The following is a 15,157-nucleotide window of genomic DNA, read 5'->3' on the forward strand; positions in this document are numbered from 1 at the left end:
ACTTATGCACAGACTGTGAGACACACAATAGCTCCCAACGCTGTCTGATGTGTGAGCCCATCAAGTTATCCTCCAGCTCCAAAGGGACCTCGCTGGAATCGTTCCTCACACTCCAGCTATCCCTTTGGAAGCCACTGGAGCATTCAATTTTTATTCTTTATTAGGTGCTCATTTATTCCAGGATCAATTACTACCACAGACTCATGACTGACATGTTACCATGACTTGATAAACCCTAAGAGTAAAACTTAAAAGTTCTGGCCTGTTTCAGCAGTGCACTGTTTTCGTAAGAAAGACACCTAATATGTTGAAGCCTACACCTCTCCAGCACAGACGCAGGATCATCGGAGTCCACAGTGAAAGCAACAGTCACAGCTACAAATGCGGCCTCAATCCCTCAAGGGGGGACGAAGGGCTTAAAATGAGCCGAAGACCTCAGTCACTGACCTGTTTCTTACCATACCTGGCTTTGTTCCCAGCATCCATGAGGTCAGCAATGTCTGTGTAAGAGGTGACCGCCAACTTCGACAGGTCCTCCACGTAGGGTCCAAGAAGTGGGTGTTCTCGTACACGCAAGTTACCCTTGTTTTTTGGGTTCAGCAAATCTCGCACTCTCTCACAGTAAATTTCCATGTAGCTCACCTACAGACATGTTATTAAAGTGAATTAGAGGACTCAGAAAGAAATCATACGCAGTAAAAGGGTTTCTAAAAAGCCTCCATAGTGCTGGGCACAGAGGTGCACGCCTTTAATCCTAGCACTCTCGTGGGCTGAAGCAGGAGGATCGGGAGTCTGAAACCAGCCTGGAGTAGACCATAACCCTGTTACCAATAAAAGCTAACAAAAAATACCTAAAAAATTTATTAAAAGGTCTACGATGAGTGATCAGCAAGCTTTATGAAGCAAAATGCCGTAGTCCTAGGCCCACTTACTCTATTAACAGTACACACAGATCTCACATCACACAGGGCAGAACCAGCCTTCTCAGCTGCTTAGGAAAAAAGGAGGTAAACAGGCTGTCTCTGGCACAAAGTGGCTGCTCCTTGTATTTGGAAGAAAGGATTTTTTTATTATTAATTAAGTCTGTTGGTGCATTTTAGGTACACATAGTGATCACAATGATCATGGAGAATCTATACCTGTACATGATACACCTTGATTCTTTTTTTCCCACTACCCTACCCTCTCTTCAACTCCTCTTCCCTTTCTTATTTACAAAAGCTGTTTCCATTTTTTCTTTCTAGAAAAGATTTTTTAGAAGCAATACTAGCTATCAATAGTTTTTTATGAATAGTATTAATCAGTAATTGAGGTTTAAAGTTGTGTTATGCCAAGCACTTGGAAATAAGATTTCCATCAGGCCGGGCATGGTGGTGCATCACTGTAATCCCAGCACTCAGGAGGCTGAGGCAGGAGGATCACTGCAAGTTCGAGGCCAGCCTGGGTTACAAAGTGAGTTCAAGGCCAGCCTGAACTGCATAGTGAGATCGTCTCAAAAACACACACACACAACCCATCAGAGTTAAATTCGAAGAACAATATCAGCATTCCAGCACAGACAAAAGAGACCAGTAACTCTAATTTTTTATACTGATCGTACTGTTACTAACTACAGACAATGTCTGCACCAGAAGCGGTGAGCGCAGCCAGCCCCAGTGGCCTGAAGACTCAGACAATTACTGCACAAACTGCTCCAGCAGTGGCACAAGGTGACCCCTCTTCACTCAAGAGTCTGCCTTTGACACTGGTGTAGTCTTATGAATAAAACCCCAATCGCACAGGAACTATCACAAACAGTCAAAAACTGGGATCTCACCTTCTTAAAAAAACTTTTGCCGGCCAGGTGTGGTGGCGCATACACGTAATTTCAGCACCCAAAAGGCTGAGGCAGGAGGACTGCCACAAGTTTGAGGCCAGCCTCAGCTAAATAGTGAGTTTGAGGGCAGCCTGAACTATACAGCAAAACCCTATCTCAAAACAAAACAAAACAAAACAAAACCTTTAGCACAGCAAGAGAAACCACCAACAGAGTGAAGAGACAACCCACAATGTGGGAAAAAAGGTTTGCCAGCTCTTCCTCAGACAAAGGATTACTATTGAGAATGTACAAAGAACTCAAAAAAAGCCAGACCTTCCAAATTTAACTCCCCCCAAAAAATCCCCCAAAGAACAAATTTAAAGCCCAATGCAAAATGGGCATCTGAGAAGAATACACACTTTGCATATGAAGAAATAACAAACAGCAAATAAATATATGAAAAAATGTTCACATCATTGATCATTCAAGGGATACAAATTAAAACAATACTGAGATTCCATCTCACCCCAGGAATAATTGCTATTATCAAGAAATCCACCAATAGCAAATGCTGGCAGGGCTGTGGGGAAAAAGGAGCCTTCTCCACTGTTGGTGGGAGTGAAGACCGGTGCAACCACTGTGGAGATCAGTGCACAGATTCCTCAAAAAGCTAGGATTGGGGGGTTGGGGATTTAGCTCGTGGTACAGCGCCTGCCTGGCAAGAGCAAGGTCATGAGTTTGATTCCTGGTACTGGAAGAAAAACAAAAAACAAAAAACAAAAAGCTAGGATTGGAGGTCCCATTTGACCCAGTCACTCCCTTTCTGGGTATCTTCCCAGAAGAATTAAAAACACTGTACCACAGCAATATATGTGTGCCCACGTTTACAACAACACAGTTTGTAAAAAAGCTAGATCTTGGAAACAACCTAAATGCCCATCAACCAAGGAATGGGTAAAAAGGATGCGGTCTTTTTATGCAGTGGAGTACTACTCAGCCATAAAGAAGGATAAGCTGGAGACTTCTATAGGTAAGGATGCAACTCGAGACCATATTCATAAGTGAAATAAACCAGACACACACGTGTAAACACTGGATTGTCTCCCTACTGTGAGAAGCTGAAAGAATACCTAAGATTCAAAATGTAAAACAGATATTGTAAAATGGGAAGAAACTGCTCAAAAGAAAAGAGAGGGCCAGGGATATAGCTCAGCGGCACAAGTGCCTGCCTGGCAGATGCAAGGTTCTGAGTTCAATGCCCAGTACCCAAAAAAAAGCGGGGGAGAAACTGGGATGGGGGAAAGGAGAAAAGAAGGAAAGTAAAAGCAAATGTGTGTGTATATATATATATATATATACACACACACAAGATAGTTAAGATAGTTATACTAGTAATTTCTCTTAGTTCACTGAAAAGAAAGGTGTGTGCTAATATTGTTTAGACAATTAAATGCTGGTATCTTCTACTGAGTAATTTAAAGAAAACAATACACGGTGTATTACCACTGTTAGCCCATTATCTTGTTTTGAAATTTTTTCTCCTCTTTAAAATAAAAAAAGAGCCTGCCTTTGAAGGATGGTTTTGTTCTGATGTATCGTAAAACCAGACTTGCAGGTACACAGGGGTTGGAACTGGGGTACACTCACTACAGGAGGCCACATTATGATGCTTTCTGTGAATCAGATCCTTCCGCATCACTGAGCTATTCAGGCTACAATGTCAACTTGTAGTTGAACCCTCTTACTCTCTTACTTGTGTGAAAAGGAACAAATTTTCCAGGAAGTGTGTGTGTGGGGGTGTGCACACACATACACACGCATGTCTCTGGGGTATTTAGGATTGTACAAGTTTAAATAGACAAGAATAATTGGAAGTATTACCTTACTTTTTAGGGTGAGTTGCTCCCAGAGACAGTATTTGTTGTCCTGTTTTATTCTCAATGGATCAATTACTTAGCTTTCAGGGTTTTTAATTATTTAAAAAATTAAAAGTTTTGATTTTTGCACTAAAGGTTTTGATTTTTTAAAAACAGTATCAAAACATAGAGACTGATCAAAAGAAAATGGAAATGGAGACAAAGGTCCAGTTCAGAAACTCGGAAAATGTGAATCTAGAAGGAAAACTGCAGGACTTTACACTGTGGCAAGTACAAGGTCTTCAGTTCAATTTCTGGTACCAAAAAAAAATTTTAAATAAGAGAAATTATACCTCATCAAATTAGCAAAGCTTGAAAAATAAAAATACTACATGTTGGAAAGGGCACAATGGGTGCTTATACCTCCTGGGGGAGTTAAGACCTAGTTACAACCTCTCTACAAGGCCACTTGGGAATCCAGATGTGTCATTTAACAATCAAAATACACACACAAATAATACCTGAAAACAGAATTATGATCAGAAACTTACATCTAATATTATACATTATAACAAAAATTGAGAAGAGTCTAAAAGTAGAAAATCGAGGGACTGGTAAGCAATCTACAGCAGTTATTAAAGGGAGCCACGGCACTGGTGCTGGAGGACAGCAGAACAGAGGCCCTGGGTTCAGGCCGAGCTGGTTACTCACCTCCACAGAGTAAGACATCTCTTCATTACAGTTGTCATTGATCTTCTCAAAGAGCTCTTCACACAGCTAGGAAGCAGAGTAACAGCACAAAAGCCCCAATCAGAGAAGCATTACGTTATCCCCAAGTGCTGCAGGAACAGGTAAGACCCGGTTCTCTTTCTCCCTCTAGATAGGCATGTCATAACCTCAAGGTATGATTACTGCCCTGGATGAAATTTAAGAACTGTGAATACACTCTTCCTGCTTAAGCTCTACTCTCCCTCAATAACAGGGCCCCCACACTGTTTCTTCAGGAAGAAAGCCACATTCAGAGAAAGTGGGAAATGCGCCTCTTCCAGTGTTATCACAGGCACACTGAACCCGTGTGAATTCTATTCTTCATACTATAGTTGAGTAACTGGGACCCTGCTGTCAGCACTACCTTGACAGTGCACCTATTATGAAATGGATTTGCACACGTTACTGAAGTAACACACAATTTATTCTTTAGTCAGCTACTGTATATATTAAAAACATACGGCCGGGTGTGGTGGTGCACATCTGTAATCCCAGCACTCAGGAGGCTGAGGCAGGAGGATCGTTGCAAGTTCGAGACCAGCCTGGGCTACAAAGAGAGCTCAAGGCCAGCCTGAACTGCATGGTAAGACCCTGTCTCAAAAAATAAAAAATAAAATTAAAAAAAAAATAAAAACATACACATATTAAGAGAACTTATACTATGTGGAAGAGATAAGTGAAGGTACATTCAGTAATTCTGATCGTACAAAACTTTCTTTTTATCATTATCTCACAACTCCTACCCTTGTGTGAAATGCTATTCTACTACATGGTTGACATTTCAACAAAAAACAATTTTTCTAGGTTAGGAAAATTACAAATTTCATCCTCTCTATCCCTTGAATTTCTCACTTACAATATGTGACATTTTAATAAAAATAGTAAAAATTCTATGAAGTTTTTGTTCACTATTCCTTTCATATTAAGGCACTCCTTGTTATGATGATCATACATTAAGGCAATATACATTCTGAAAATGAATTATGTGTGATTCTCAAAATCCAAATGGAATTTAAAATTTATTACAACTGGCAATTTCTAAATAATAATTTTTTTAAAAATTGCTTTTGCATTAAAATGAAGTACTCTAAGATTCTATCAGAAAAGATGTACATATATAATTATACAAGAACTCCAATAAAAGCTGCACATAGTAGTGCATGCTTACAATCCCAGCACCAAGGAAACTGAGGCGGGACAATCTCCATGAGTTCAAGGCCAGCCTGGGCTATACAATGAGTTCAAGGCCAGCCTGAATTACATAGTGAGACCCTTTCTTTTATATTTTTGGTACTGGAAATCTAACTCAGGACCTTGTGCTTCCCAGGCAGGCACTGTGCCACTGAGCTACATCCCCAGCCCTGTAAGACCCTTTCTCAAGAAACAAAAACAAGAAGAACTCTAATAATAAAAGAAAGGAAAAGCTGGCTGGGTGTGGTGGCTCCTGTCTATAATCCCACCACTCGGGAGGCTGAGGCAGGAGGATAGCTGCGAGTCTGAGGCTAGCCTGGGCTACATGTGAGTCCAAGGCCAGCCTGAACTATATACTACACAGTGTGACCCTGTCACAAAGAAGGAAAGAAAGAAGGAAGGAAGGAAGGAAGAGAGGAAAGGAGAAAGGAAAGAAGAAAGGGGGGAAGGGGGAAGGGAAAGCTAAATGTAATAAAACATTTAGCTTAAGCATAACTTGCTATACGTAATTATTCTATTGCTAAAGAAGTATTATACAATGGCAAAAGCAAAGTCATTGACCTCGTCTGGATCATGGCACTCTCACTTAATTGAGCAATTGATATGACCTCCCTGTGCCTCAGTTTTCTTGTCTGCAAAATGGAGGTAAAAGCAGGGTGCGGTGGTACATGCCTCAAATCCCAACACTTGGGAGGCTGAGGTAGGAGGATTTCTGAGATTCTGAGGCTAGTGTGGGCTACACAGTGAGTTCAAGGCCAGCCTGGACTACACAGTGATGCTCTACCTCAAAAAAACAAAAATAAAACAAACAACCCCTAAAAAAACATGAAAAAAGGAGGTACAAATGTACCTACCTATCTCTTACAGTCCCATGAGGAGGATCAGATAAGCGACTACTTGTAAGGCACTTATACCCATGCTTGACAAACAGCAAAGACGTGTGTTCTCCAATTACTATACTAATTACTGCTACTACTACATACAAGGAAGGACAATTCCTAAGTACAAGTCTTAACACAGATTTTAGTGTACTAGTACTTTTACTCTAAAAATTGCCTCACTTTTATTAATAATTAAATACTTCATTTATTGTTGAATTTAAAATTACAGTCCAGTAATACACAAGAGAAAAAGTAGCCATCTTATTCATCTTATTCTTAGAATATAGAAATGGTGGCATTAGTCATGCCGCAAAAGAACACTTTAAAATTAACCCCATGCCTAGCCCATATAAGGCCCTGGGTTCAATTCTCATCACTGAAAAACTCTTAAATTAACCCCAAATATCATTAATAAAAGCAAACTACAGCCTTGTTATTTAAAAAGTTGCCTCTAAATACTTTCTCCTCTTCCAGACAACGGAAGATGAAAAGATATTCAAATTGTTCTTTAAAAAAAATCAAAAGTTTAAAGTGATAATATTAAATTAATAAGATAAAACTAAAGCTTGTCTGAATAAGGCCACCAAAAACAAGAAAGTCAGGTGTGGTGGCACACGCCCATAATCCCAGTACTGGAGAGGCTGGGGCAGGAGGACTGGTGACACAGTGAGCTCCAGACTACACAGTAAGACTCTGTCTCAAAAACCAAAACAAAACAAAACAAAAAAAGCTGTGTGTGGGGGGGGGAAAGCCAGATAGGCATGGGGACATGCACCTGTAATGCCAACCAAATGGGAAGCTGAAGCAGGAGGACTGTGAGTTCAAAACCAACCTGGTAAAGACCAAGATCTTGCCTCATTTTTTAAAAAATAAAATTCACATTCTCTAGAGGAACTGGAAAGAATCAGATCAATATTCACTGGGTGTCCCAGGACTCAGAACAAGCTTTAAGAAGTTGGTAACAGGGCTGAGATGCAGTTCTGGAGTAGAGCACACACTTGGCATGCCTGAGATCTTGGTTTGGGGGTGGAGGGAGTTGTGCCTCTTGTCAAAGGATAAACTAATATGACCTGACGGTAGAGCAAAATCTTCATGAAACATTCATTCGTCCACCTTTAAAGACAGGCATGTGAGGCTGGGCATGGAGGCGCACACACCTGTAGTCACAACAGTCAGGAGGCTGAGGCAGGAGGATCACTGTGAGTTTGAAGCCAGCCTGGGCTACATATAAGACCCGTCTCAAAAGAAAGAAAGAAGAAAAAAGAAAGAAGAAAGAAGAAAGAGAGAAAGAAAGAAAAAAAAAGACAGGCATATGTACATTCAATCTCTTCCACATCACCTCAGCTCCTCTGAGGGAAAGGGACAGGGGTCACCTCTGTGCCTTGCACATCACACTGCCCAAATACATTTGCCAAATAAAAATACTTGGGGTAGCAAGTTAAGGCAAAGGGCACTTTTTACCTGTGGAATGATGCCAGCCTGGCTTTCTTCCTGTTTACCCATCATTGTGTAAGATTTCCCAGCACCAGTCTGCCCATAGGCAAAAATACAGACGTTATAGCCCTCAAAGGCGTGTAAGAGCATTTCCTTCCCAATGTCATTGTACACACGGTTTTGAGATGCAAAGCAAGGATCTTCAGGCTGTAGAGGTTAAGAGAAAAAATAAAGGGCATTTTATTCATATTCTGCCTATACTTATGTGATTACTTCCATAATAAAGAAAAGTGTTTCAAACCAGAAAAGTTACCTAAAATATACTGTACATTTTTAAAGTATCTCTTACACAGATTTTTTTCATTACACACACGCTGCCCAGGGGTGAGTGCACACGCGCACACGCAGTGAGTTATCTATACAAAAAAACAGCTCCGTAAAGCTACCTGGCATGGCGTTTCACTTTGTACACCCTTCCAGTACCGCTCTTCTAGCCCTAAGGAGCTCCAACAAGAGCACCCTTCCCTCTCTCTCCCTGAATATTCCATCCTGCCACAGACCTTCCCCTGGCACTCAGGCTTTGTTGCCAGGTTAATACACGCCTTACTTCTCCGCATAAAACAGGAAAAATGAAATTGAAACGTGTGGCAGACTGGACGGTGCAGAGCCAAGGTCTAGGTTAGAATCTCCGCCAGAGGTCAGTGAGCCCGGGGCTCTGCGCTGAGGTGGTGCACCGTGGGGCAGCTGTGCTCCTCCTCTTCCTGGGTGCTGGCGAGGTCCCGCTTACCCTCGGGACTGGTAGGCTCTCCCAGAAAGTTCAAAGCCAACCTTCTCCTACTACAATTAAAACAATTAACTGTGGTCATTCCAACCTTCCTAGCCATTCTCTCAAATTTTAACTTAAAATTAAAAATACACTGAACAGTTTTTTAAATTTGGTATTCCCTAAAATCTATAAATACAGCAATGAGAATCCTAAGATATTTCTAAATAAAACCTCAAGAGAGTCTAATGAGACTAAATTAGGTTTAGTATAGATTTAGTTTAATGAAGATCAGTTTTATATGTGTGTTGTATATAAACTTTCCATCAACCAAAATATTTTATTAAGAACATTTTATTCTGGCCAGGTGTGGTGGTACACGATGGTAATTCCAGCACTTGGGAGGCTGAGGCAAGAGGATTGCGGTAAATTCAAGGCCAGCCTGGGCTACACAGTGAGACCCTGTCTCAAAACAACAACAACAACAACAAAAGATACTTTATTCTTCAGACAGCACTCACTGTATCAAAAAGTAAACTCATGCTAGACCACACTTACAGAGCAACCACAGGGCCTGTTCAGGCGAGAGGACAGACACGCGGGCAAACAGCGAGGGACAGCAGAGCAGGAGACTCACCGAGGTGTGAGACCAGTAGGAGTAGTCAAAGCTGAAAGACTTTGGTGCTTCCTTTGGGTTCTTTGGGTTAACAATACCTAGAGAACGAAAATGTTTAATTCTGTTAAATCCGTCAGCTGCAAGTTATTTCATGCAACACGGTGCCATATTGCACACTCAAGACATCCAATCAGTATATTCATACCAGAGTTTCAATAAAATAATCAAAAACAGAAGTACCACATTTTTAAGAGGAAATTTACAGAGGGAACTTGAAAAAGCAGACCAACAACATTCACTGTGTGCTTCCAGTATTGAAAACAGAGCCTGGTAGACAGCAAATTCTCAGTAAATATTCTGCAACTGAGAAGTGATCTGCCCTAGGTATGTTAGCAGTCAAAATCTGGAAATGGACCATGTTACTATTTCAAGGCAAGTCCTAAGACTTGAAATATTTCAACACATCCAGTACTGCATTAATCCAACCACAACTGGAAACAAATTCTTTCTACAGATCTTGCTGTCTACTTCACAAAAGCATGAGGTAATTAAATATTCACTGCAGTCTTATTTCTGAAATCCACAGCTGACCATAACAAACACATGTTATTTCACACACGTGTGGGTATGTGTGTGTGTTCATACAGTGGAATCACAGACTACCAAATCATCTGTAGAACATTACAAATAGCAGAGTGACTTTTTGACTGAAGAGCACGAAGTCCCACTGCCCATAATAAAAGCGATTTCTCATGTAATCACTCCAGCCACACTACACTTCAGGGGGCTACTGTGAATGTGAAAGCTGAATCTCCTGCTTTCTTTCTCACACAAAGCTTTAGCTCCTCATATTTCATATGGAACAAAATCTTTGTAACATGTGGTCATGAAATCTCAAAGAGTGGACACCTAAACCAATCCACTTCTCTAAGCAGGGCCACATCCTAGGCGATCAGTGAGATCAGGATTAAAAAATAAATCTGTCCCAGGCAGCTGCTGCTCAGGACACAAATAGCAACAGTTGCTATGGTGCTTACTTCTCCGGCTGGATTCCACTGGGTAAGGCCACACACGCTTATGTTCCAACCTCAAATGCTGACAAGAGTATTAATAAGGCTCACACTGCACACAAGCATGTGACAAGAGGACACAGTTCTAGAAAGAACATCTCCAACACACAAATGGTATCTAAGCAAAGAAGTGCACTTCTAAGTAAAAGGTACAACACCCAAGATTTAAACAACAGCAATACTGTGTTCAAGCAGCAGAGACCCTGAGCCTTAAGTGCTTTCTGTTTATGAATCTTTTTTACCCCTCCCAGCCACACACGGGGCAGACGTTTTCCTTGCCCCACTCACAGATGAAGAGAAGCTAAGTCACTATGGTTACAGACCTAGCAGGCAGACACAGGACTTGCAGCAGGAGTGTTAGACTCCAGTGCACACTCTGAAGCCAAGACATCATCATCTAGGTGTTTACTGTCCATACCACTGGTTGCCAAGGCAGAGGATACAGTATTTTTTATGCGTATGTACGTGCATGTGTTTGTGTATACGGTTACCATCCTAAAATTAAACCACAAAGATTGTTTAAAACTCTTTATAGTCAAGGCGTGGTAGTACATTGCTCTAATCTCAACCCTCAGGAAGCTGAGGCAGTAAGACCTCAAGTTGGAGGTCTGTTTAGCTACACAGAAAATTTGAGGCTAGCTTGCATTAGATAGCAAGACACATGTTACCTTGAATATATGAAGTATTTCCCAATAAAAAAAAATTTGAAAGCCCTAGAACTTGCAAATGAAGATTCTTCTGGGAATAAAATGTTGATGACAGCACTACTTATCAGAACCATATAAAGACTGAACGAACACACTCCAACCATAGTGGTGCACCTTTGTAACTGCAGTACTTGGGAGGCTGAGGCAGGAGGATCACTGTGAGCTCAAGGCCAGCCTGGGCTACATAGTAAGTTGAAGGCCAGCCTAAACTACATAGCAAAACACTGTCTCAAAAAGACAAAAAATAAAATAAGTAAAAGTAAACAAATACTGAATATACCACTCTTACTTTCCATGGACAATGAGTTATTGTTTTCAAATATGAATATGCCAAGGGATTTTTTTTTCTGCATTAATAATGCTTGAGTTCCAACTCACTACCTTTAACCCGATTAAGAAATAATAAAAGAAAAGAAACAGCATGTCATAGAATATAACACTTGGCAAAAACGACCAGTATAAGTACCTGTGGCCTGACACAGCTTTTAAATATTCTATATATATGAGGAACAATGAACAATACTAATTTCAGTGTTTTCTGTGACCTTGCATACTACTGTACTTCTGAGTGCTCTTTAAACTTGAGGTGATATCTAGATCAGTGATGGCAAACATTTTAGAGACCAAGTGCCAAACTGTAACCCAAAACCCACTTCTTTATCGTACAGTGCCCACACTCCAACTGAACCTGAAGGCTGCAGTTTTAGCTTAGAAAAGACAACTCTACACTAACCTCTCTTGTCTTAGAAGAAAAACACAGTAACACGTGCCATTGGTCTGCCACCACTGACCTAGGCTTTACAGAATTAAATAAGTAAAGCACTACATAAATGTTGAATTTTTTAAAATAGTATTTTTCATCTTATCTTAAACTTTCTCAATACTTGCTGGTATGAAAATGATGTTTCATGGTCTTTAAACCAAAGTAAGAAAATTTTTGTTGGCAAATTTAAAAAGTAAACAACAGTGTAAAATAAGAATGCTGAGACCCTGTCTCAAAAAGACAAAAAGACAAAAAACAACAAAAGTCAGGCATGGTGGCGCACACCTATAATCCCAGCACTCGGGAGGCTGAGGCAGGAGGATCATTTCGAGTTTGAGATCAGCCTGGGCTACAAAGCAAGCTCAAGGCCAGCCTTAACTGTATAGTGAGACCCTGTCTCAAAAAGGAGAAAGAGGGGCGGGAGGGAGGGAAGGAGAGAGGGAGGCAGGGAGGAAGAAAGGAAGGAAGGTAGGTAAATAGTTAGGTTACTTCTTGGCAAGAGTCACAGTAAAACATTCACATCCTTTGGTAGCTGTGCATGAGATCTCTGCTTTTCCAACTGCCTCACGAATCCCTTAAGTGCAAAGAGCACATTCTACGGATGCTCTACATGGCCGGCACTGAGCTGGCACACGGACAAATGCCCTCCGCGCAGAGTACAATTTAAATCTGGCTGAACACTGTACCATTTTCCAGAGAACAAAAGGAACAATCAGAACAGTGTCTGTGCAATACAAACATAAAATACCAGGAGATTTTATCAACTTTCCAGTAAGAATAGAGAAAAAACAGAATTACTGAAAGCCTGGGTAAAAATGCAGTGGGGTTTAGGGAGGGGGTTGGAAGCTCAGCACTGGGGATTGAACCCAGGGCCTTCATACTGAGCTAAATCTCCAGCCTTTTATTTTTTTAAATGTTGAGTCAGGGTCTCACAAAATCATTAAATTGGCCAGGCGAGGCTTGAACTTGTAATCCTCTTACCTCAGCCTCCCAGAATGCTGAAATTATACCCATGCCTAGCTTAAGCAACGGTTCTTGTATCAAAGACAACTGAGCTTAAAACAGAGGGTATGGCTTGTAATTTATTTCTCAGAAAACATGCACGTTAGGATAGGGTTATGGTAATCAACAAATAGTCAACACACAAGCCCTATTTTCCCAAGGTAAAAGCTGTTGCAAATATAGCACCCGTTCCCAGGGTGGAGTGCTGCCAGAAAGCAGGCTCTGTGTAGGACACATCACCATTTGTCCACAAGAAATGGATTCCAGTCATATTTTTTTGAGAGCTGGAGTCAAAACATTACTCTCTTTTAAGCACTGTAGAGTGTTTGTGCTGTTTCTCGCCTATAAAAGCACCTTCTCATTGTACTTTTCAAGGCCCCTGTTACACCTGCATCTGAGGTTTCCTCTCTGACTGAGGTGTCCCTGGACAGGAGGCACAGTACACTCTGGGCCTGGACCCCACGACTGCCTTTTCACATATGCTCTTGGAGTTGCCCGAACTTCCTTCTTGTACCCTCCACGGCTCATCTGTCCTTCAGCTTCCTTACAAGCGTTTCCAGCATCCCAGGGCTCCTGGTTACGAAACCTGTACACCACAGCCTCTCCCCTCTGGACACCTGCAGTGATGCCCTAACCAGAGGACGGAGGACCTGTGCACACAGGAAACACCAGCTGCTACAGAAGGCTTAGGGACTTCTGCTTGCCCTCTGTGTAACAATGGTTCCTGGACGACTGCATCTAGCTGAGTTCTGGCATGTGTGTTTTCAGAGGTGGAAAGAGAGAAGAGTCCACTCCTTTAGCGAAAGTGTTTTGTCTCTTGATTCAAGATTGAACATTCTCTTACTATTTGATCCAACATTTAATTATTAAAAAGTAAGCTGACCTTTAAAAAACTGACATTTTTAAGGATTTTACCAATGGAGCAAGTAGAATGCTGCAGAGGCTTTATTCTGACCCCACCCTAGGTGTGTAATACTAATGTAGGTCTAGCTATAACTTGGGCACACAGTAAACACTGCAACCCTCAGTTTTCTTATGTGTAAAATGGGTGCACTAAGAGTAGGGCCTAACTTTACAGAACTGTTGTGAGGTTTAATGGCTAAGCCATGTCAAGTACTACCTCAGGGTCTGCCACAAGGAAAATGTTCAGAATACATTACTGAACAAATGTTCTGAGACTGTTCCCTGTTCAAGATCTGGAAGATATCTAGTGAAAACAAGTCTCCGCCCTCAGGGAGTTTACATTCTAGTGAGAAAGTCAGATAATTAACTATTAGAAATAGTACAATGTGTGGGGGGAGGGGGTAAAGCAGGGTCAGGATATAAAAGATGACTATCAGGACTTAACAGATGATTTGGGCAGGGACCTGAATGAAATTTAAGGAACAGCAAGACCCCGAGTAGCCAAAGGGTAAGTGAGGAGATGAACTCAGATAACTGGCCAGGGGATACATCCACTGGGGCCCTGTGTCTGAGGAGAAGACTTTTAGTTTTATTCTAAAAATGATAAGCCAACAAAATATCTTAGGTTGAGGACAGGCTTAATCTGATTTATATTTCCAAGGCATGGCAGGCCACTCCTTGACAACTAGGGCAGAGCAGAGAGACAGGAGGCTACTGTGGCACTGATGTGGCCGAGAGGGAGCTGGAAAGACGTAACTGGGCTCAGGATAACTTGTGAACGCAAAGGCAACAGGACGCACTGATGAACTGTCCGTGAGAAAAAAGGAGAAGATATGAGTAACTCCAATGTTTTGGACCTGAGCAACTAAAAGAATGGTAAGGGTGAATGGAGGAGGAGCGACTCCGGGTGGGGAGGGAAGCGAAAACAACAGTTCTGGGTAGGGCGCACTGAGCCGGACACTAGCCCTGTGCCTTCAGTCCAGCCAAGTTGGCAGGCAGTGCGCAGGTTTCGAGTCCTACAAGAGGTCCAAACCGGAGAGATCAATTTGGATGTCACAGTCCCGATAACCAGGAGAGCCCTGGAACTGGGTGAAGTCACCTGCTTTCTTTCGTCTTCTCCAGAGACAGAGACGTGAGGACAAACGCCCGGCTGGGTAAGGAAGAACTGAAAATGGCCTGCATGGAAGGCAGGCAGGCAATCTGGCAAGTGTGGGGCCCTGGGAGCCAGGAGAGGAAACCGTTCAAGGAGCAGCCACACCATGCTCCCTACCACTACTACCATGATCATTATCATAACTCCCTTCAGGACTCACTGCCCCAGGAGTGAGTCTGTGTTCAGGGTGTCTCCTGATTTCCTCAAGCCCTCCCACCTCACCTGCTCCTCTATTTCTTGCCTCCAGTCACC

The 15,157-nt window shown here is 41.9% G+C and overlaps 1 protein-coding gene across 1 annotated transcript in view; it reads right to left on the bottom strand.

Annotated features, from left to right (window-relative positions):
* Nucleotides 1-15,157, bottom strand: part of Kif1b (kinesin family member 1B) — a gene marked incomplete in the record, with an annotated part of 137,055 nt that overhangs the window by 92,807 nt on the left and 29,091 nt on the right. The window contains 4 exon segments of the mRNA XM_013504249.1: nt 464-642; nt 4,366-4,431; nt 7,956-8,135; nt 9,329-9,405. Of these exon segments, the coding sequence (XP_013359703.1) occupies nt 464-642; nt 4,366-4,431; nt 7,956-8,135; nt 9,329-9,405 (502 nt within the window).

This window comes from Chinchilla lanigera, unplaced genomic scaffold (genome assembly GCF_000276665.1).
Source record: "Chinchilla lanigera isolate Chin_1 unplaced genomic scaffold, ChiLan1.0 scaffold00085, whole genome shotgun sequence".
Lineage (NCBI taxonomy): Eukaryota > Metazoa > Chordata > Mammalia > Rodentia > Chinchillidae > Chinchilla > Chinchilla lanigera.